Below are 21,896 nucleotides of genomic sequence, written 5' to 3'. Positions count from 1 at the left end.
CAGGAGTGCCCTTCCCTTTGAGAGAAACCAGCTCAGCTGCCCTGGCAGGGACTGCCCAGGAGTGCTGTTCCCTCTGAGAGAAACCAGCTCAGCTGCCCTGGCAGGGACTGCCCAGGAGTGCCCTTCCCTCTGAGAGAAACCAGCTCAGCTGCCCCGGCAGGGACTGCCCAGGAGTGCTGTTCCCTCTGAGAGAAACCAGCTCAGCTGCCCCGGCAGGGACTGCCCAGGAGTGCCCTTCCCTCTGAGAGAAACCAGCTCAGCTGCCCTGGCACAGACTGCCCAGGAGTGCCCTTCCCTTTGAGAGAAACCAGCTCAGCTGCCCCGGCAGGGACTGCCCAGGAGTGCTGTTCACTCTGAGAGAAACCAGCTCAGCTGCCCCGGCAGGGACTGCTCAGGAGTGCTGTTCCCTCTGAGAGAAACCAGCTCAGCTGCCCCGGCAGGGACTGCTCAGGAGTGCTGTTCCCTCTGAGAGAAACCAGCTCAGCTGCCCTGGCACAGACTGCTCAGGAGTGCTGTTCCCTCTGAGAGAAACCAGCTCAGCTGCCCTGGCACAGACTGCCCAGGAGTGCCCTTCCCTCTGAGAGAAACCAGCTCAGCTGCCCCGGCAGGGACTGCTCAGGAGTGCTGTTCCCTCTGAGAGAAACCAGCTCAGCTGCCCCAGCACAGACTGCTCAGGAGTGCTGTTCCCTCTGAGCAGAAACCAGCTCAGCTGCCCCGGCAGGGACTGCCCAGGAGTGCTGTTCCCTCTGAGAGAAACCAGCTCAGCTGCCCCAGCACAGACTGCCCAGGAGTGCCCTTCCCTCTGAGCAGAAACCAGCTCAGCTGCCCCGGCAGGGACTGCCCAGGAGTGCTGTTCCCTCTGAGAGAAACCAGCTCAGCTGCCCCGGCACAGACTGCCCAGGAGTGCTGTTCCCTCTGAGCAGAAACCATCCCAGCTGCCCCAGCAGAGACTGCCCTCAGCAGAGTTCAGGCTGATCCAGCTCAGCTGCCCCAGCACAGACTGCCCAGCAGTGCTGTTCCCTCAGAGCAGAGCCCAGGGCTGCAGGGCAGCAGCACAAGGGCAGCACCTGGAGCAGGAGCACAAGGACCCAGCCCGGGCTGGTTCCTCAGGGAGCTCTGCTGTTTAATTAGGGGTGGATGGTGTCAGTTGATTGCAGATGCTGACACCTCTCTCTGCATTGCTGTGGCCAGGGTGGGTTCCTGAGCAGACCCTGGGGTGAAGCTGTGCTGTACCCACCTGCAGCCTCAGCAGCCAGAATTACCTGTTCCTGTTCTTGCTGCTCACCTGTTCTTATTGCTGCTGCTCACCACCACCTGTGGCCTGGGATGAGTATGGATTAAACTGTGCTTTAAGTGTTACTTCTCTGATTGCAATTTCTGGTCCTCCTCCTGAAATGGTTCCTCTGGTTGGTTTGTGTTATCAATGGGAATGCTTTGAAAATTGCTTTGGTGCTAAGGAGGAAAACATGGCTTCGTGGTGAGCATTTTGAAAGAGAGTTTATATCCAGAGCATCAAATTAATTTCCCCAAAGAACAATTTGAGCTGATCAAAACCAAAAATGATCATTGGTTTTGCACATATTTGAATACAAATAATTTAATTTCAAGAAGTCTGTTAAATGCAGCAGCTCGTGGTCATTTCCATATTTCCTCAAGCACAACATAATTATTTTCTTAGACTCCATTTTCTTGGTTTTAGCCATGGAATGAGCTGTAGCAGCCTTTGGTCTGGCATGCAGGCAGGTGTAACTCAGTGGCTGGGCAGAGTCAGGGCACAGCCTGAGCCCTGATGTTCCTGATCTCAGTTCTTGGGGTGCCAGCCAGGGGAGGTGGAGCAGCAGCACATCATTCCTGTGTTTGCATTTTTCATGTTTCTCTGCAAAGCTTCTGATCCTCAGTTGAACTCCTCTGAGAATCCTAATGGAAAATAGTTGAAAGCTTTAAAAGATCTAAAAATTTTGCCAGATCTTTGTAGGTTCTCAGAAATCCTTTAGCATTTGTGAGAATTGACAATCAGCAGCACTCCCATACTGAGTTTTTAATACATGATATATATATTTATATTTTTTCTATGTGCCCATCACAGTGGTGAGTGAATTGCATTACAGTTGCCCCATGCCCTGCAGGCTGGGGGATTATGATCCTTCCTAAGCCCAGAGGAGCTTAGTCAGAGCTCAGAAGTGTTCTCCAGCCCTTTCAGGGTGTTTGTGGCTGGAGCAGGAGTCAGTGTCGAGGTCAGCTCTCCTTCCTCTGAGTCCTTTGGTCCCACACTTGGTAATTGCTGCCCAATTCCTTAAACTTGTTCTGAACCTCATCTCTGCGAGGGCAGGGGTCACAAACAGCAAAATAGACTGAAAAATGCCAGGACATGACTTGGGTTACAACAGTCTGAATTTGTCCTCCCGAAAAGCAAAGTTATTTAACATAAGAAGGGCAAAAAGCCTTCAGTGTAAGGCTGCTCCTCTGGAGGGCTGAACAATCAGGATGGAAAAGCTCCAAATGAAGGAGAGCTGCTCCAGCACACACAGGGGATGAGGCTGCACTTGGGTGATTTGCTCTGCACAGTTGCATTTCGCTAGCAGGTCAAACAGGGGAGTGCCCAATATTCTAAGAATAACCTTGGTACAAATGTTAGATAGTGAAAAAGCAAAGCATTTAATTTGATTATAGGGAGCTTTACCAATCATTTCCATTAAGCCATACACTACCAGGGGCTGTGTCTCTGAGTCCAAGCAGGTGTGGGACCTGCCAACACCTTTGAGAGACTGACACAAACCTCTCTCCATGGGTAAATGTGAATCTAATTCCAGGGAGTTAAAGCAGAAACCCTGGCATTTTCAAAGCAAGGACCAGATTCTGATGTGAATGGTTCAAGTGTGACACCCAAACCCAAATTCCAGACTCTGAATTTCAAGGAGCCTGATCACTGAGGTTGCTCAGCAGGCGGTTCCCAGGCAGCTCATTTTATTGAATTGTAATGGACTAAATTCACTTAATTACACCTGTAAAGAAGAATTTAGGTGAGGAAAGGCACACAGGTTTGAAAATGCTGTGCTCTGACTTTCTGTGCAAGCTGGGACCGTGGAAGGGGTCCCTGCCCATGGCAGGGGCTGGTCTGAGGTCCCTTGCAGCCCCTCCAGTCTGGGCTCCTGTGTGAGCTGGCATGAGGGGGCACAGAGCAGTGCTGCTCACAGAAAGGCAGACAGCAGTGCTCAGGGTACCAGAAACAACATTTTCCTAGATAATTATGTAGGATAAATAAGCCTGGTACGGAATCTGTTCACACAGTTGAGGAAAAGCAGATTTTAATTTCTCAGCATACAGTTTAATGTGAGCAGAATCTCTAAACAGAGACTTGACATTATTAACAAAGGTAATATTAGATTTGAATGAGAAACTTTCTATGGTTAATTAAAAATCAAAGGCACAGTTATAACAGAAGTAATTATCCAGGAGTATTAAATCAGTTGCAAGTCTGAGCCCATAAAAGAATTAATCAGGAATAATTTAATATTTGATATTGAGGGCTTATATTTTCCACTAATGCCAAAATCCATTCCATTAACCAGCACAATTCTTCAAGTCTATCTGCAAACAGGGTCCCCAAAGCAGGACAGGAGAGGAGCAATCCAATGGGAAGAAGCTTTAATTCTTCTTTTACAGTGCAGTTCCAGTAAATAGAGGGGTGTACTGTTGAGAATCCCTCGGCTGAGGCCAGGGGTTGCTCTGATCCATTTCTGCAGCAGTGGCTGGGAGCAAAGGAATGGTGTGAGAGCAAAGGGAGCTGTGCAGCTCAGCATGTTTGTGATCCAGGGGTTGATCCAGTTTTCTTCCAGTAATTAGTTTGATTTCCCTTCAAATTGCAGTGGAGGTCAGTCCATAGGAACACCCCTGTTTTCTGCAGCCATGGATTTCCTGATGCAGCCGCATTATTTGCAAAAGCACGGTCTTTGTTTTGAGCCTGAAAACTGTTGAAAAATGAAGCTGTTACTCCTGCACTAACCCCAAAAGAATTGTCAGGTGCAGATCTCTGTGTACACCAGATTAGGAAAGTTCTTCAGATGTCCTGGGTACAAAAGATGTGATTTGACGTCAAGTCCAGATTTATTTCCTTGAGGACATTGGGCTGATACCAACACAAGTTCTCTACCAATCCTTCTGGAAGGATTAGATGTTAAACAAGAGTCACAGGATATGCAATATGGTCTTAAGGGCAGTGAATCTGAAGCAGGCATGTTCCCCAGGATATTATTACAAGATTCTTCATGTCTTTTTTCTAATGGCTTTTTGGATTCCCTGCTTTCAGCCTGCCACAACCAGCTTTACAAGTGTCTGACCTCTCTTTTTCTCTGTTATTAATGTTTTTTTCCTATTGTAAAGCATTCTTCTGTCTGTCTAACTGCTTCTTAAGTTTATTGCTTTTCTGTGGTGCTGTTAGGGATGTTATTTCCCAATTGGTATTACTTTTTAACTACTCATGTAAATCTGTATCAGTTCAGATTCATGCAGAAAAAGCAATTTGTCACAAATCTGTAAGGGCTAAATGATCAAAGCAGAGCTTGCAGGCTCACTGCTTTCTTTCTCAGCCTACTTCTAGACCTAGAAATGTTTTATCTTCATTCAGATTCTGATACTGCCCTTTACCACGGCCTTTATCTATGGCAGGAGTCAAATGTACGGGTCACCTCCTTGGCATGGGTGTGAAATCAGCAGAGTTGCACCCATTCACATCCTGGCAGTTGTCACTGCCTGATCACAGAGGAGTTCTAAGTGAGTAGTGCCACTGAAGTCACAAAACCACCACTGTGGGCACAGAATTTGTAACGAGGGAGATTGTTGGAAATAAATCTTTGGTTGATGTGTTCTATTAAAAAAACATAAGAATAATCATTTTCTTCCCAAGACCAAGCGCAAAGAGCTGAAGGTTTGGCTCCTCAGCTGCAGGGCTGGCAGTGTTAGAAACAAAGTGCACGGGGATGAATGGGGTTTGTGCCTAGAAACAGGGTGTGAGTGCCCCTCTCAGCACCAGGCTGGAGGAGGTGCAGCCTCTGCAGGCAGGGTCGGTGTCCTTGTCCCCTCAGTGCCGTGGGTTTGTGCTGAGGCCGTGCTGTGACCCAGATTCTGTGCTGGCCACCGTGGTGTCCTCACCAAGGTCATGGTCACATGTCTCAGAGCAGACTTTGGCCCCATTTGCCATATGGAAGCTGGAACAGCATCTTTTTCTGAATGTCCCCTTTGTTTATTTTTGTGTTTCTGTTTAAAGCTCAGCTGAGGAGCTAATTAGGAAGGCAGCAGAGCCCGCTGGCTGCAGGCTGCCCCCTGCTCTGCCCTGAGCCTGCTCATGAATGAATTGTTGGGTTGCAGGCGGCTTTCCAAGGCCCTGTGATGGTCCCAATTTAGCTCAGGCTGCTTCTTGCCTGACATTCCTAAATGTGAATGTGCTACTCGAACTGCCAGGCCAGTCTGGAAGGGAGTTTTGGAGCAGGCAGTTTGGTCACTTCTCCTCTGCACAGTGACCTGCAGAACACGAGTTCTCTGCTCCTTATAACCTCCTTCTTCTCTTTAGAAAAGTGAAAAACTGCTTTGGCCCTTGCTTTGTGGCTCTGCCAAGGGAGTTTACAGTGATTGCCACATTGGGGCAGATTCCATCCCTGCAAAGCTTCTGTTTCCTCTGGTCACTGCATCATTTTCTCCTGTCTCGCCACCCCATTTGGTCCCTGGTCACTGCTGCTGTCAGGATTTCCCCGTGCAGCAGGGGATGGCAGAGCTGCAGGCATGGCCCCTGGCTTTGCCGCTGGAGCTTGGGCAGCTCCTGACCTCCCTGCTTCTCAGCTTCCCCTCTAGAAAGCTGCAAGAGCAGCAGCAGAACTGCTAAAAGCATGGGAGAATCAGCTCAGAGTGAATAAATGTGTTGATAAATCCATTTCTTGATCTGAGAGGGCTCTTTCACCTCTCTGGTTCTGGGTGCACCTTCATTTGCCTGCTTTACCAATGGGTCTTGCTTAACCCCAGAGAGTTAAAGCAAAGCTGTGGGAGATGGGAGGGGAGAAAAACAGGTCTGCTGGAGATGTGCAGCATCCTGTAATGATGGGTGCTGGAAATCCCAACATCCTGTCCTATAGTCCACCCCTCTGCAGCTCCAAAACCCCTGCAGCACCGAGCCTCTGCAGGAGCCTTCCTGCTGGCACAGGGACAGTGACCCTTCCTGCTGGCACAGGGACAGTGACCCTGCTGGCACAGGGACACTGACACTGCTGGCACGGGGACAGTGACACCACTGGCACAGGGACACTGACCCTGCTGGCACAGGGACAGTGACACCACTGGCACAGGGACAGTGACCCTGCTGGCACGGGGACACTGACCCTGCTGGCACAGGGACACTGACACCACTGGCACAGGGACACTGACCCTGCTGGCACAGGGACACTGACCCTGCTGGCACAGGGACACTGACCCTGCTGGCACAGGGACAGTGACACCACTGACACAGGGACAGTGACACTGCTGGCACAGGGACACTGACCCTTCCTGCTGCACAGGGACACTGACCCTTCCTGCTGGCACAGGGACAGTGACACCACTGGCACAGGGACACTGACCCTTCCTGCTGGCACAGGGACAGTGACACCACTGGCACGGGGACACTGACCCTGCTGGCACGGGGACACTGACCCTGCTGGCACAGGGACACTGACACCACTGGCACAGGGACACTGACCCTGCTGGCACGGGGACAGTGACCCTGCTGGCACGGGGACAGTGACACCACTGGCACAGGGACAGTGACACCACTGGCACGGGGACACTGACCCTGCTGGCACAGGGACACTGACCCTGCTGGCACGGGGACAGTGACCCTGCTGGCACGGGGACAGTGACACCACTGGCACAGGGACAGTGACACCACTGGCACGGGGACACTGACCCTGCTGGCACAGGGACACTGACCCTGCTGGCACAGGGACACTGAGCCCATGTGTGAAACCCTGATTCCTTTGGCTCATTGGGCACGGTGTGGCCCTGCCAGGGTCCCCAGCCCTGAGTGGCAGCAGGCACAGGGATCTCCTGTCCCCTGGGGCAGGTTCCCAGCTCTGCTGCTCTGAGGGTCCCCAAGCCTGTCCCTGCTCTGGGGGTGCCTGGCCGCCTGCTGGGGCAGAGCCAAGAAGAAATCCAAACACGTTTGTTTGTTTGTTTGTTTGTTTCCTTTCAAGAGCAAGCTGTGCTGATGAGCAGCTACAGCAGCCTGTCTAGAGACTGAAATCAAGTATGCACACACAGCTTTGTGGAGTTACACTTTGGGGCCTGTGAATTAATTAGCAATTCCTCTGAAGAACCACAGCCTGACAGCTCTGAGGCTGCCTGGGTGAGACTTTGATAAGCAGGGAAGGTGCATGACAGCTCCCTGGGATGGTGGCAGCCTAGTTAGCACTGCAAACCACCCAAACAGCAAAGGACAGCTCCCCAGAAGGATGCTAGCACAACTCCTGAGTGCTACACATCAAAGGGACTTTGTCCTCTTAAACCTGAGACAATTAAATCGACCCTGCCTCTACAGCCAGGAGAAGTGACCTCCATGGAGGGGTTGGCTCCCCAGCTGTCAGGGTGGGAGGGAGACCCAGTGCAGCCTGGTGCCTTTGCTGGGCTGTCCCAGCCTGTCCCAGCAGCTCATTCCCTCTCCAGTCTGCCCCAGAGACACAGAAAGCCCAGGCTGAACATTCCCTTTGCTCAGTCCCTGTGGGAGCCCTGGGGTGCCTCTGTCCCAGCAGCAGAGCTGGCGGGAGCAGGGAGTCCCCAGCACTCTGCATTTGTTGTGTTTGCCTTGTTGGACCTGCCAGGGAGCTGTTACTGCTCTTGGCTGCTCCAGACCTGGGTCTGAGCAGGGCTGGACGCTGCACAGACACAAACCAAACCCAAAATCCCGTTTAGAACCACTGCAGCTGAGCCAGCGAGGCGGGCAGAGGTAAGGAGAAGGGACACACCAGGCAGATGTGTTTTTCTCTCCCTGGGAGTGAGATGATTTATTTCCTGGCTCTTTTCATCACTCAGAGCTGTGGAATTGCATCCTGCAATCATAGGCAGTGTCCACATTGCCTGTCTTTGCTGCACACCCTGGGAAACAAGGGAATTACCAGCCTCTCCATGGGGCACCACAGCAGCACCTGCCTCTGCCTGCTGAGATGCATTTCTGTCCTTCTTGAGCTTTTTCCTGAGCATCACAGGCTGTGTAATGACAAACCCCTCACTGCTGGTCATCTTCTACTGATCCCCCTGTTCCCTTGTCCCCCCTGCCTCTCCTTTTGCTCCTTGTCCCCTCTTTGCTGCTCTCAGCACTGTGGTACATCTTGAGCTTTTCTTCCCCACCCCTCCTCCAGCCTCAGGGATAGATTCCATCTACACCCAGATGAAAGTTCCTTAATAAGAATATAGAATAGCTGGAAGGCTTTGCAAAAGTTAAGTCTGAGATTAAATATAATTAGGTATTTTTCCTGGTGGCCTTGTGTGTGACAGTAGGAGGGGCAGACAGGCTCTGTGATTGTGCCATGTTGCTTTTTCCCTACAGCACAATCCAGCCATTGGCTGTTCTCTGTTTTTTAACTGGAAAATTGTGGTTGCTGGGCTTGGTGTGTATATGGGGTTTTGTTTCACCACTCGTCCTTTCCCCATCTGCTCCCTCCAGTGATTCTGCCCCAGTGAGGAGGAGGTGCCACCCCCATCACATGGAATCAAAATTATCCCAGGAATCACAGGCTGAGGAAGAAAGAGTGAAAAATACATCCTAGTATTGATTCTGCCAGCCACTCCTTTCTAAGCAATGGTTTGCAATCACATTCTACCATTCAAAGAATCCCTTTTGCCCTCTCTAGCAGCTGTGTGGGAGTGTGGGAGCAGCAGGCAGATCTGTCCAAAGCTGCATTTGGGTTCCTGGGCTGCTCCTTTCTGCCCTGTGTCAGCTCATCTGCCCCTGGAGCTCTCCCAGGAAAAAGGGGAACTGATTAAGCAGCAAGTGCTTGAATGAAATGTGATTAATTTGCTTATATTCCCCTCCTCTCTCGCATTCCCAGGGAGTTCAGATTTCATTCTGCATGATGAAAGGTGCCCACATTAAACCAAACATTTAACCTTGGAGTTCATGTCAGTCTTTTCACATTTTCTCATTCAGCTTTCACCATGATTTCTCATACTTGCAGTATTTCAGCTTGTACTTTGAACTCTTCTGTTTATATTAAAGGTCTCACAAATTAATTTGGGTTATTTCTGGCCACTGCTCCTTTATTCCCTGGGACACAGAAGAACTGCAGCTGATTTTTCAATAATTTTACCAGCACATCCTAAAGAATCTGGAAACAACAGGGGAAATAAGGAAATCAGAATTATATTTTCTATATTTCAAGCTGTTTGCCAGCTCAGAGCTGACAATAATGCACTACAGGCGAGGAAATCTGCTTTGGAGCAATTTTGGTTTCCCTGCACCACCTTGTATCTAGCCCCACCAGCTGCTTCTGAAACTTGCACTTCAGCTGCCATAATCTCATCATTAAAGGTGGATTTAGGGTTTAAGAGGCGATGAAGAAACCCTTTTCCTTGCAGCCAGGGGCTGGGAGATGACTCTGCATTTCAGGTGCAAGCTCAGCTCTGCTCCAGCTCAGGGCTAATCCTGGCTCAGGGAGGGTTGGTGCCACCACCCTCAGCAGCTCCTGCTTTTCTCTTCAGCTGCTGCCTCCTGACTCCTCAAATCCCTTCTCTCTCGCTGGTTTTGTTTCCTACCCTTGCAGTGGAACAGGAGGAAAAAGCTGAGTTTGACCACATCCATGAGAATGTCAAGCATTTAGACTTTATTGGTTTAGAAGCTTACTAAATTTAAACAGAAGCATTAACATGGCCTTAGGCTCTCTTGACAGTTATAAACTCTTCCTTGGGGGGATTTCTGTAATGCTTTCTAATCAGCTTAAGGAGTTAATTAAACAGCTGTCACTTAGCTGCTTAATTCTGAGACTTGATGCTAAATAAGATTTGAAATTAGTTATGCACGACTGAAGCATGGATCCTCTGATATGGGCAAGATGGCTGCTGGTTGAGCAGGAGGCAAATCCAGGTCTTTGTACCTAAATAGTGAAAAGATTCAAGGTGGGACCCTGGATTAATGCTCTACATGCTGATGAATAGAAAATACATTGAAAATGGAGAACCTAAGGAATGTCAGAGGGGAGGGATTTTCAGGCAGCTATTCAGTCTCGTCTGTGCCTGCTCTGGACTGCAGGAGGTTTCAGGGGTCAGGTTATTCTCTCCCTGATTGCACTCTGTACATAACCCAGGGGCCAAAGTACATACTGGAACCCGAGAGGAGCATTCTTGAGTTTGGAAATGAGATCTTTAGCCTGCAGATACATTGCACTGCTCTAATGAGGAATGTCTCTGGAGATCTGCTGTGCCTCCAGAACAGGAGTTACAGTGTCCTGGGCAGTTTTTAACCTCCTTTTCCCTGTGGATGGCAGCAGGACAAGCCCTTCTCCTGCTGAAGGCTGTGAGTGTGGTGGTGGCAGGATGCACTTCACTGCAAGAGAGAGGCAGCAGTGCATTTATTGGTGATGAATGCAGTGGGGTAAGCCCAGGGCGCAGTGTGGCTGGCCAGGATGCGGTGCAGGGGCTGATGAGCATTTCCAGCCAGCCCAGAGCAAACTGCCAGGGAGAGGCAGAAAGGAGCCCCTCGAGTCCCAGGCTGAGAGGGGAGCTCAGGTGCAGCTGGACCAAAGCTAAGCATGAGCCAGTCATGCACTGATTTCTTTCAAAAGTTATGTATATACACATACACACACAAACTGTATACACGGACAACAGAAACAGACATTGGGAAAGATTTATAAAGATATTGTAAAGTCCTTTTTTTCACCCCAGGAAAGATAAGGCAAAAGATGTCTGAAGGGAAATTAAATTTCAGGCAAGCTACCTATTAAAATTGAAAAAACCTAATAGGTATTCACTTCTGCATTTCAACTTAAATTGATGCTCACTGTGTACATCTTCTGAATATGTTTCTGCTGGAGGGCTTAATATGCTCAGTTATTTAATATGAATCTCTTCAGTAAGCAAAGAACACTCACTCTGGCATCTTCTTTAAAGTATTACTGTTTATTTACCGTGGTAGCAATTTCAGAATAAAGATTACCTGGTCTTCCATTTCTATTACATGCAGAGACATGTTTTTCTCTGATTATTTCATTTTCTTATTGGAGGGTGTAAGTGAATTATAGAGCTATGCTGTGTTAATAGTTAGAGAAAGTTCAGCACCTTTTTAATAGCTGCTGAGGGAATCAACTTTTACCAGCGAGACTGTGGCTGTAGCTTTGCAAAAGTGTAACTATTCCCATCCTGAGGTGCCCTGACACCTTATGTCCTGTAATCTGTGTTAGTTATAGATAAAGAACATCATATTTCTTCAGGAGATTCCTTTTCCACTCAAGCAGCAAAAAGCAACAGTTATAAATTAGTAACTATTTAGATTTATAGCTTTTACATGCTGAGGCTCTGAACTATAAATCTCAGTGTGGCTGAGTAAGTATCGTGTTTGTTTCCTCAGAATGAAGCAGTTTTCACAAGCCTTCAGCAGGGGATGTCCAGCCCTTCCTGGCTGTTCAACAGGGGCCTGCAGGGGCATTTATTTCCCTGTGCCCTGCAGGGTGAGCTGGGTAAATGTTGGTATTTCCCTGTGCCCTCCACAGTGAGCTGGGGTCAGTGCTGGTGTTGGTGTTGCTCTGTGCCCTCCACAGTGAGCTGGGGTCAGTGCTGGTGTTGCTGTGCCTGGGGGATGCAAAGCAGTGCCTGGAGAAGCCATCCTCGAGTCCTTCCCTGGGGAGGAGCAGAAATGTCTGCAGGCAGAGCACCCAGCTCAGTGACTGCAGGGCAGGACAGCCCAGAGTCAGACTAGTGTCAGTGCCGGCCCAGTGTCACCCAGTGCCAGCCCAGTGCCAGCTCAGTGACTGCAGGGCAGGACAGCCCAGAGTCACACTAGTGTCAGTGCCAGCCCAGTGTCACCCAGTGCCAGCCAGTGCCAGCTCAGTGACTGCAGGGCAGGACAGCCCAGAGTCAGACTAGTGTCAGTGCCGGCCCAGTGTCACCCAGTGCCAGCCCAGTGTCACCCAATGCCACTCTAGTGTCACCCAATGCCATCTAGTGCCAGCTGGGCTGGCACAGCGCTGCCAGGTGCAGCCTCCCCAGGGGCTCTGGGCAGCAGCTCCTGGCTCAGAGGTGCTGCAGGGCAGGGCAGGGCAGTAAGCAGGGCAGGGCAGTGAGCAGGGCAGGGCAGTAGCAGCAGGTGCCAGCCAGGGCAGGGCAGTGAGCAGGGCAGGGCAGTGAGCAAGGCAGGGCAGGGCAAGCAGTGAGCAGGGCAGTGGGCAGGCAGTGAGCAGGCAGTGGGCAGCAGGTGCCAGCCAGGGCAGGGCAGTGGGCAGGCAGTGAGCAGGCAGTGGGCAGCAGGTGCCAGCCAGGGCAGGGCAGTGGGCAGGGCAGGCAGTGGGCAGGGCAGTGAGCAGGGCAGGGCAGTAGCAGCAGGTGCCAGCCAGGGCAGGGCAGTGGGCAGGGCAGCGAGCAGGGCAGGGCAGTGGGCAGCAGGTGCCAGCCAGGGCAGGGCAGTGGGCAGGGCAGTGGGCAGGGCAGTGAGCAGGGCAGGCAGTGAGCAGGCAGTGAGCAGGCAGTGGGCAGCAGGTGCCAGCCAGGGCAGGGCAGTGGGCAGGGCAGGGAGCAGGGCAGGGCAGTAGCAGCAGGTGCCAGCCAGGGGCAGCCATCCCTGCCCCTGGGATGCTCTCTGTGTTCAGAGCATCCAAAGGCAGCCCTGCAAAACTCAGAGACTCAGAAGAAATTCATGGAGCTTCTGAGGCTCGTTCTCAGTTAGTGGCTCCTACCAGGGGAAATTCCATTTGCCCTTGGTAAGCAGAGCTCATTAATCACGCTGCTTCAAAGGCTCGGTTATTAGAGCTCCCTTTGCTTTATGAAATAATTGTGAGGGTCACACTAATGGCTGCAGGGGAGGCAGGAGCTGTGGCTGCCTGGGGGAGCAGCTCCTGGCAGCTCAGCACGAGGTGTGAGCAGCAGCACTCAGGTGCTGTGGCCTCCAGCAGCCCCAGAGAAATGAGGTTGGTGCCCCAGTGCTGAGAGCAAGGCCTGCCCCTGCTGCTGTGACTCAGCACCTGCTAACGGTGCTTGTGCTGCCAGCTGCCCCTGCCTGCAGCTCTGCAGAGCCCATGGGAGCAGCAAAAGGTGCTGGGGAACCTGGGTGCAGAGCCCAGGCATGGGAAAAGCCACAGAACCTGGAAAGTTCGTTGCAGACCTGAGAACTCAGTGCCTGAGCAGTGCATTCTGCACTGAGAGCCACAGACCTGAGTGTGCAGGCAGAAATTCTCACCCTTGGATGGATTGCAATTTAAAAATATCTGAAGGGCTTTTGTGCTGAGGGAGGGGGAGGATTTTCTTCTCAAGTTCTCTTTTTGTGAAATCCTCTTTCTCCCTTCCCTAAAGATCACAGTGAGGATGGGGCAACCTTAGCAAAGCAGCTATCAAGTGACCAGGAGGGGTTTTTCTTTCTTTAAATATTGCTTTGAGTCTGAATAAAGTGTGTCTGTTTCTTTAAGTAAGAGGAAAAGGTCTTTTTGATGTGAATACTTTAGAGGAGAAAAATCCCAGCTTCTCCCCTTTAGCCCAAGAGGCAGTAGGAGCAGTCATCATCTTCTGGTAGCTGGGTTCCAATCCCCACTCTTGTCTTCCAGGAGTAAAATCAGGTCAGTCTCAGAGCTCAGAGTGGGAGCTATTTAGATAATGAGAATTTAGCACCTGGGGGGCTTTGGGAGCCTTTATTGCACACGAGCCAGCTGAAATCAAGAGCCTCTTGTTCTACAGGATGGTCCCAGCTTCCCAGGCACAGCTCTGAAAGGCTCAGAGACCCTTCCAGAAATGAGCAGGATCTTGCAGTTAGGGGTGGGAGGACTTGGGCAGCAGTTTGTGCTCAGAGTGTCCTGGCACAGATCAGCCAGTCTGTGACACAGGTGACACCCAGGTGACAGAGAGCTCTGGTTGGTCTGATGCTCCTCAGGTAACCAGAACTCAGCACTTTTAAATAAGAACTGGTAAATCAAACGGGAGGAATGTGCTTTGCAACAGGCGCTGGTCACCACAGAGCTGGTTTTGTTTGGTGAGCCCAGACCCTCCCAGCATCCCCCCTCTGTCTGAAGGGGCTGGGTTTGCACAAACCTCTTGAACAGGTAAAGGAAGAGCTGTGGGGAGGTGCTTGCCCAGCAGGACTCAGGGTACACCCCAGAAAACTGAGGAGGCTGTGATCCCACACTGTCCTGTGGGGCGCAGTCACCCACCCAGGACCTGAGTCTGCCTCTGGCTCCCCTGGAGGCAGGGCAGGGAAGCCAGGGTGCCTGTCAGAAGAGGCAGTGGCTCCACAGGCTCTGGGTTCTGGCCTTGCCACGATTGCATCCCCAAGGGCAGCTCCAGCCCTGCCCCTGAGCTGTGCCCGCGTGCCAGCCTGGGTGTGCAGGCAGAGGGGCACTCCCAGCACAGAGTGCCAGTGTTTGTGGGAAACCTTCCAGAAAAGGGGTAAAGCAGCAAGGCTTGAGACATTTTTAAGTGATAATCAAGATGAGCTCAGGCTGGAGGAGTCCCTGCTGCCACATCCAGGTGTGTTTGTCCCTTTGGGGCAGGGTCACTCCAGGTGCTGGCTGCTCTGGCCCTCAGGGAACATTGATGAGACAGAAGTTAGGGCAGGACAGAAATTGGGGCGCCACAGACATCTCAGCAGCCCTGAGTCACAGCTGGAACCGTGGTCAGGGCTGCAGGGAGGAAATCTGCCTGTCCTGCTGGCTGCCCTGGGAACAGTCCTTGCCATGGCCGTGAGGAATTGAGGCTGAATGCAGGTGCTGCTAATCAATTAATAGCACTATATGTATATATATATATATAATATACTAAGTGGCCTTTTGTTTTCTTTTCTCTCAGGAAGCAGAGATCCTGAACACAGCCATTCTCACTGGGAAAACAGTGGCTGTCCCTGTCAAGGTGGTTTCTGTGGAAGATGATGGGACTGTGACAGATCTTGTGGACTCTGTGGAGTGCAGATCGTCAGATGAAGACGTCATTAAGGTAGGATCAGGCTGCTCCTTCCAGGGAGGCAGAGGCCCTGCAGAGCAGTGCTGTTCTCTAATGGAGCAAGTCCTTTCATTTTCTGACTGCTCTGCTGCTGGAACACCAAGATTTATTATCGCTGTTATTGCTGTGTGGCTCGCTCCAGTGAAGCAACAAACCCAACACCAAATCCCAATTTTCCATGCTGCCCGTCAAGCACGTGGGGCTGTGTGACACCCCCACCTGGGGAGCATTGCCAGGGCTGACTGTCCCCGTGCCTCTGCAGCCCGTGGGCTGTGGGTGCAGAGCCCTGGCAGTGCTGCTGCCCCTTGGGGTGCCTCAGGGGTGCTTCATGGCCAGAGCCAGGGCGCAGCTCACAGGAGCCCCTGAGGCTCCTTTTGGGCTGAACTGGGGGGTCGCACTGGAGCCTCGGGGTAATCCCTGCTTCTTGGAGGCTTGCAGCAAGCGCCAGCATTACCACTGGAATCCTGTGAGGAATCAGTCCTGCACTCCTCTGTCTGCTTGGTGAGTGGTGAAGAGGAAGGAGCAGGGGCAGTGATGGGGGCAGATAAGGCACAGAGGGTTCCAGAGGTGACACAAAAGGTGCCCTGTCTGCAGCAGCTTTGATCTTCTCACAAACTCTCTGTGGCTGTCACTCGAGAAGAGGAAACAAGAGTTGCAGCTGCTAATGAAAGTTAATATTGAATTTATTTTATATTGTTTTTATAACCAGCATGTCCCAAAGCAATCACAAACCCTCCAGGACCCCCTCCCAGTGGAGGAAATGGAATTCCCAGTGGTGTACATGGTTTGTCCTGAGCTATCTCTTCTGACAAAAAAAAAATTGCAATTTCTATGCGCATTGGACTTGTTTTAAATAATTTTGTCATGGTAATTTCTTATACATGAGATGAACCCCAGGAATTTCAAAGTTTAGTATTTGTTATGCTTCTCTTTTAGTGTCCCTGTTTACCTGATTAGCCACCATGTTGGTATTTTCTGATTAAATGTGTCTTTCTGGCTGTATTATTAGGAACCTTTGGGCTTTGGGGTTTTTTCTCTTCTGTGAAGCCTTTTTGGATCTGGTAAATCTGCCAAATATAGCAAATTGTTGGACTTAATTTAGATTTGGAAACAGAAGGAAATTATTTGTCCTTATGTTGTGGGAGCTAATGGACCAAGTCCTTACTAACTCACTCATCTTCTATTTCATTTTCTTAGTGAATTGGAAAAAACCAGATTTTAAAGCAAACACATAATTTGGAAGAGGTAAACCACCAGTTTTGCGTTCTGGTGTTTGAGCCGTTGCCTTAGGAACACGAGTGTCCCAGTGAGCGCTGGTGAGTGTGGTGCATTCCCGTCCCCAGCCCGTGAGCAGCGCTGTTAGTGACAGCCCCGGCCCACAGCAGGCTGGCACCGCGGGGATCAGGACACTGTGCACCCCTCCTCAGCAGCACAGAGCGTTCTGCACAGCTGAAATGAGTTGCCAGTTTAAAGGGAGCTCTTAATTGAAAATGTGTCTGGAGTTTGCAGTTTACCTGCTCTGGTTCAGAGCAAGCCTTGTTCCCAGGCACCTAATGAAGATAAAGATATATAATTACTGGCCAGCCTTCAGCATGCAGCAGTAATTAGAGTTCCTGTTCTCTGGGCAGCAGAGTGGGGAATAGAAAATGGAAGAAAAACCTGCTTAAGATGCCCATTGAAATATAAAGATTAAGATTACATTTCTTTGGGTCTTTACTGTTGCTGTTTTTCAATGCAGCTGTCAAGTAGCATCTAACAGATTGATTATGTCTTCGTGGCTTAGCTTTTATTCCTGGTTTTTTGGTGTTGATTAATGATGAGGTTAAGCTCATTTTCCTTGCAGAATGAGGGTACCTCATTCTTCTTTTCGTTTCAGGGTCCACATTTATTACTCACTTCTTTCATCTGAAACTTCAAAGAACTTTAAAGAGCTGGTCCAAACTCTGCACTGACTCTTTTTGTGCCAAACTGCACCGACCTGAACCTGGTTGAATATGTCAGAGCAGAATTTAGTCCACTGAAACAATATTTTTGTTGACAAATGATTATCAGAAATTACTTGGTCCAGCCTGACAGAATAACCAAAAAATGGAGGTGTGTTATAGCCTGTGTTTCACTAATGAGGACTGAGACACAGAAAAGCTAAGGTGTGAATTTCAGAGTGCTGTCAAGTACTGACCATTTGTGGATAGTAAAACTCCTACTAATGGGAAAAAAGAGAGATTTTTGAGCAGACTTTTATTTTTGCTGAGTTTTTAGTAAAGAATAAACTCTCAAGATGATTTTAATCAAGAATAAGGAGAGAAGAAATATCAGCTTCTTTTAATCTTTCATTTTGAAAAGACATTTTTGTTTCCAAATGCCCATTTTCTTGAAGGCTCAACAAAGCCTGGAAGTTTCCAAAGCAACACTTTCCAGTGCTCTGGCTTTTCAGTTCGACGAGTTAATGGAAAATCTGCATTTGGTTACCCTGAAACGAAAACTGCTTTTTGTTCATTTTGTTTGATCAGACACCTGAAAGTTGCCAGAAGTCACCCAGTGCTGGAGGCAGCCCTGGGAGCAGGATTCGGCTGCTGTGCCCCTTTTTTGGGCTGTGCTGTGCATTTCCTAGAGGGCTCCTTTTGAAATCGGCGTCACCCAACGCTGTGTGCTTTCCTCCAGAAGCCCTGCAGCTGATGGATTGGATTTCCCCCTGCAGGCTGGGCTTTGCCTGGGGGCAGGGAGCTGCTGGGCTCAGGGGCTGGAAGGGCTCGGTGTTGCTGCTGGCATCCTTGGCACAGCCTGGGCACTACCCCAGAGCCCTGCAGGGTGCCCAGAGCGGCCTTCCCTGGGATTTCCCTCTCCCAGAATCACTGAATACTGAATCACACAGAATCACACAGTCACACAATCACAGAATCACACACAATCACACACAATCACACAATCACAGAATCACACGCAATCACACAATCACACACAATCACACACAGTCACACAATCACACACAATCACACACAATCACACACAGTCACACAATCACACACAGTCACACACAATCACACACAATCACACACAATCACAGAACCAGAATTCACAGAATCACAGAATCCCCAGGTTGGAAGAGACCTTTCAAGACCATCGAGCCCAGCCCAGCCCCAGCACCTCAGCCAAACCCTGGCCCCCAGTGCCACATCCAGGCTTTGTTAAACACACCCAGGGATGGGGACTCCACCATCCCAGTTCTTTTCACCCTTTAAATCACCTTTTCCTGTACCCAAGCTGTATTCTCTCCCTTGGCCAGCTTCCCCAGCGCTGTGCAGCCTGTGTGGGGCCTGCCTGGCTCTGTGCTGGCCCTCTGCAGGGTCTGGTGTCCCTGGCTGTCCCTGGCAGTGCTGTGCAGGGATGCTGGTCCCCCCTGCTCCCCAGGACGCTGCTGCAGCCACAGCTCCATTGTGGGCACTCATTTCTGGTCCAGGGAAGGGTTGGCAGCTGCTCTGCTCTGACACTTTGGAGTGTATTAGAGGGGAGAGCAGCACACTTGGCAATTTGTAAAATATTACTGCAGGCTAATAAATCTTTCACTAACACTTAGTGTGGCTTTATCAGTGGCAAAATAACATCTTTTAACCATGTGACAGACTTTACAGAAGCTGAAGTGTCAGAGCATGTGAAGTAGCCTGAAGCAGACAGTGTTTTAAAGCATGAAACTTTTAACAGCTGTTCCTTTTCTCCCTGACTCTGGTGCACTTCAGGGAGAAGTTGAGCTCTTCTAAAGTCACTGGTGTGACAGAGTAAAGGATCAAAGGGAGCAGAGAATGGAGTCAGGATGCTCTCTGCTCCTGGCTCACCTGGCAGCTGCAGTGCTGCAGATCTCCGAGCTCCTGGTGGTGCTGGGTCCCTGAGGTCTCAGTGTCCAGCTGGAAAGGGCCAGGGCGAGCTCCCATGGGGGCACTGACACACAGAACCCTCCAGGCAGGGCTGCACGAGTCACCCCGGGCTCCCTGTGCCTTGAGAGATCTTCAGTGAAGATCCAGGTTGTGCCATGATTTTCCACAATAGAAAGGGATTTCTCCCACCAGCTGAACTGCCTTATTCCAGCCCCAAAAATTTTTGATCCATCTTGGAAACAATCTTGACTTAAGTCAGCAAATGTATGTTTTTATTTTCTGCAATGTCTAAACATTTCATTTTGATAGAAAGTGATGAAATCATGTCCTGTCATTTCAACTCAGTTTCAATATTCCTGACATCAGAATCCATCTGACCTTTTCACCTTAGGAAGGAGCAGCTTTAAAAATGAAAATGCTTTTTGTGCCCTGCTCTAGGAATACAGGACACAGAAAAATGCACTGTCAAAACGAAGAGTTGTAATAAGAACTGTAGAGTTCAGTTCATGTGCTGCTGGTGCTGCTTATGAAGGGAGAAGGCACAATTTTAATCTCTCTCTGGTATGAAAAACAGACGTGGCAAAGATGAATTCTGAATGTGGAACCAATACAACAGCCTTGCACCTCCCAGGAATTGTCTGGAACTCACCTAAAGCTGTTGGAGTTACTGGATTTGTCTCTTTCATATTCTGCCAATTCATCATTCTGATGTGAGCCTTGGGAAGGAACGAGGTTTCTGTGGTGTTGTTTGCCTTTTTGTAATCATAATCATCCATGCTGAAAACCCCAGTGGGGCTGCCACAGTCACTGTTGCCTGCACCTCCTTTATGTTTTTGAAAGGCTATGAGCTTATAAGATAAAAAAACTTCTCTGTAATGGAAAAAAAAAAAACCCAAATAATTTCTGAGTTGAGGCTTCTTCAGAATTCTCCAGAAGATACCCAGGAATCTGGGGTTTTGTGCTTCATGGGAAAAAATACGAGTGGAAGGGGTTGGTGTTGCTAAAATAAAAATACATGTGACATCTTTACAACTAGAAACACACCTGACATCTTTTCAGCTGATTCAGATGTGCTCAATTCCAAGGACTGTGTCAGTATTTGCTGAGGGTGGGGCTCATCTTCTGGAGTTAGTAGAGAAATGCTGGTCAGAGCTGGGGTGCCCTGAAGATCAGCTATGGGATCCTTGCAGGGCTCCCAGGGCTCTCAAAGGCAGCTGGGTGGCTCTGGACATTTATCTGTGCAGGAGAAGGGGAGGCTGGGGTTGATAGGCTGTAATGAACCTGAATTTTTCATGCTGTCCTGCTCGGCCTTTGCTCTAATGAAGGAAGGAAGGAATCATGCTCTAATGGTTCAAGCTGGGATGGGATTTTAGGCGTTGCAGGTTCTAATAAGGGCTCAGCCTGCACACAGCCTGTGACACTCGATTTTCATTTCTCCTTAATAAGAGTGCACAACAATTGGATGTCCTGGGTGGTTTCTGAGGTGCTGCACTGAAGGGTGACAGTGTGGGCTCTGGCGTTCAGCTGGGCCGTTGTGGGCCTGGTTGATCTGAGCTGTCTCAGCAGACACACAAAAGGTGTCATGGGGCTGAATTACCCTGGCAGACAAAGAGCATTAATGCTAAATCCCCCAAGAGTGCTTTGGGATGTAAAATGTAATGTATGAGCATCCTCATTAGGGCTGTTAATAACATCCATAACCCTAACTAGGACAGAGCACAGGCTCTCTAGAAATCTCCTGTTCAATTTCACTTAATCACAGCCCATCACAAATTCTGTCATGATAAAACATCAGTGGCTGACTAAGGAAGGATTTAGAAATATTTTCAGATTTCTTATGTAACAGACTCTGTGCAGGTCAGTTGACTGAAGGTTTCTTCTCTTTTATTCACTGTCTGGAGCATTTTGCATTTCTTTTAGGATGGTGACTTTTGGTTACCCATGTACTTTTTCTCTTTGCAGTTATATAAACAATTATGCAGTACTTAGGGATTTCAAGAGAAAAGGAAGTAAACCAGTCAAACACATCTGAGAAGTGCTGGAGGTACCAGGAGCTCCCTGGGTGCAGTTTGTTAGCAGAGATGATTGTGTGTAGCACTTCTCACTGTGCTTTACCTGTGTGACCTGGGGCTGGCTTTCTTTGTAGGACACTCCAGAGCCCTTGGTTTCCCCATCAGCTGCCCACAGAAATGCTGGACAGCTCTCCTGTTTCAGCCTTGGTTTGCAGCATCCTGTTGAACTGGTTATTGGATGACAAGCCTGATTTCTGAATCAATTTAGGTATTCAAATCAAATTAATTTAATTGCAAATTAGAAACCTAAGCACCTACAAAAAGTGGCTTTAATGGCTCTTCAATTTTGACTAAAAGTGTAACTGTGTATTTAGAGCAGGTGGGTATTATACAAAGCTGATATTTTCTCCCAACTTAAATAATCTGTTCCTTATAATAACTATTAAAATAATGTGATTATTTGCAAGCAGGTAATTGTTTTGTAGCTGTAAAGGGGTTTTGTTTGAGTAAATTTAGGGCATCTTCTTTAGACTTGGGGATTTGAGTGCTCTCAGCAATTTCTTGGAGCATTTGTGAGCGTGTGAAAAGCTGCTGCAGTGTTTGAGACTTTGTGAGACCTGGAGCTGCTAGCAGAATGGAATCTGTGAATGTGACGTTCCATTACATGCTCCATTTCATTCCACTGAGAGGCAGAGAGGGAGAAGTGAAACTTCAGTGATGAAGGGAAGTATCCTTGGCCCTGGTGAGGAGGCTTCTAGAGGCACAGTGGATGGTACTAAATTATATTTTATGCATTGTCTGTGAGCATTATACTAATTGCACTTGGCTGTCAGTAAAAGAAGTCAGTCTCACATGCACCCACACATACAAC

The 21,896-nt window shown here is 49.4% G+C and overlaps 1 protein-coding gene across 3 annotated transcripts in view; it reads left to right on the top strand.

Moving 5' to 3' along the window:
* The window catches only part of TMEM132D (transmembrane protein 132D), a 197,120-nt gene that overhangs the window by 150,138 nt on the left and 25,086 nt on the right, over window positions 1–21,896 (top strand). For all 3 annotated transcript variants that reach the window (XM_066562220.1, XM_066562219.1, XM_066562218.1), the window contains one exon: window positions 14,995–15,138. In XM_066562220.1, coding sequence (XP_066418317.1) covers window positions 14,995–15,138 — 144 coding nt within the window. The remainder of the gene's footprint in view (window positions 1–14,994; window positions 15,139–21,896) is intronic.

This window comes from Molothrus aeneus, chromosome 18, assembly GCF_037042795.1.
Source record: "Molothrus aeneus isolate 106 chromosome 18, BPBGC_Maene_1.0, whole genome shotgun sequence".
Classification (NCBI taxonomy): domain Eukaryota; kingdom Metazoa; phylum Chordata; class Aves; order Passeriformes; family Icteridae; genus Molothrus; species Molothrus aeneus.
The sequence above is the reverse complement of the archived record's forward strand: the minus strand, read 5'-3'. Positions and strand labels throughout refer to the sequence as shown.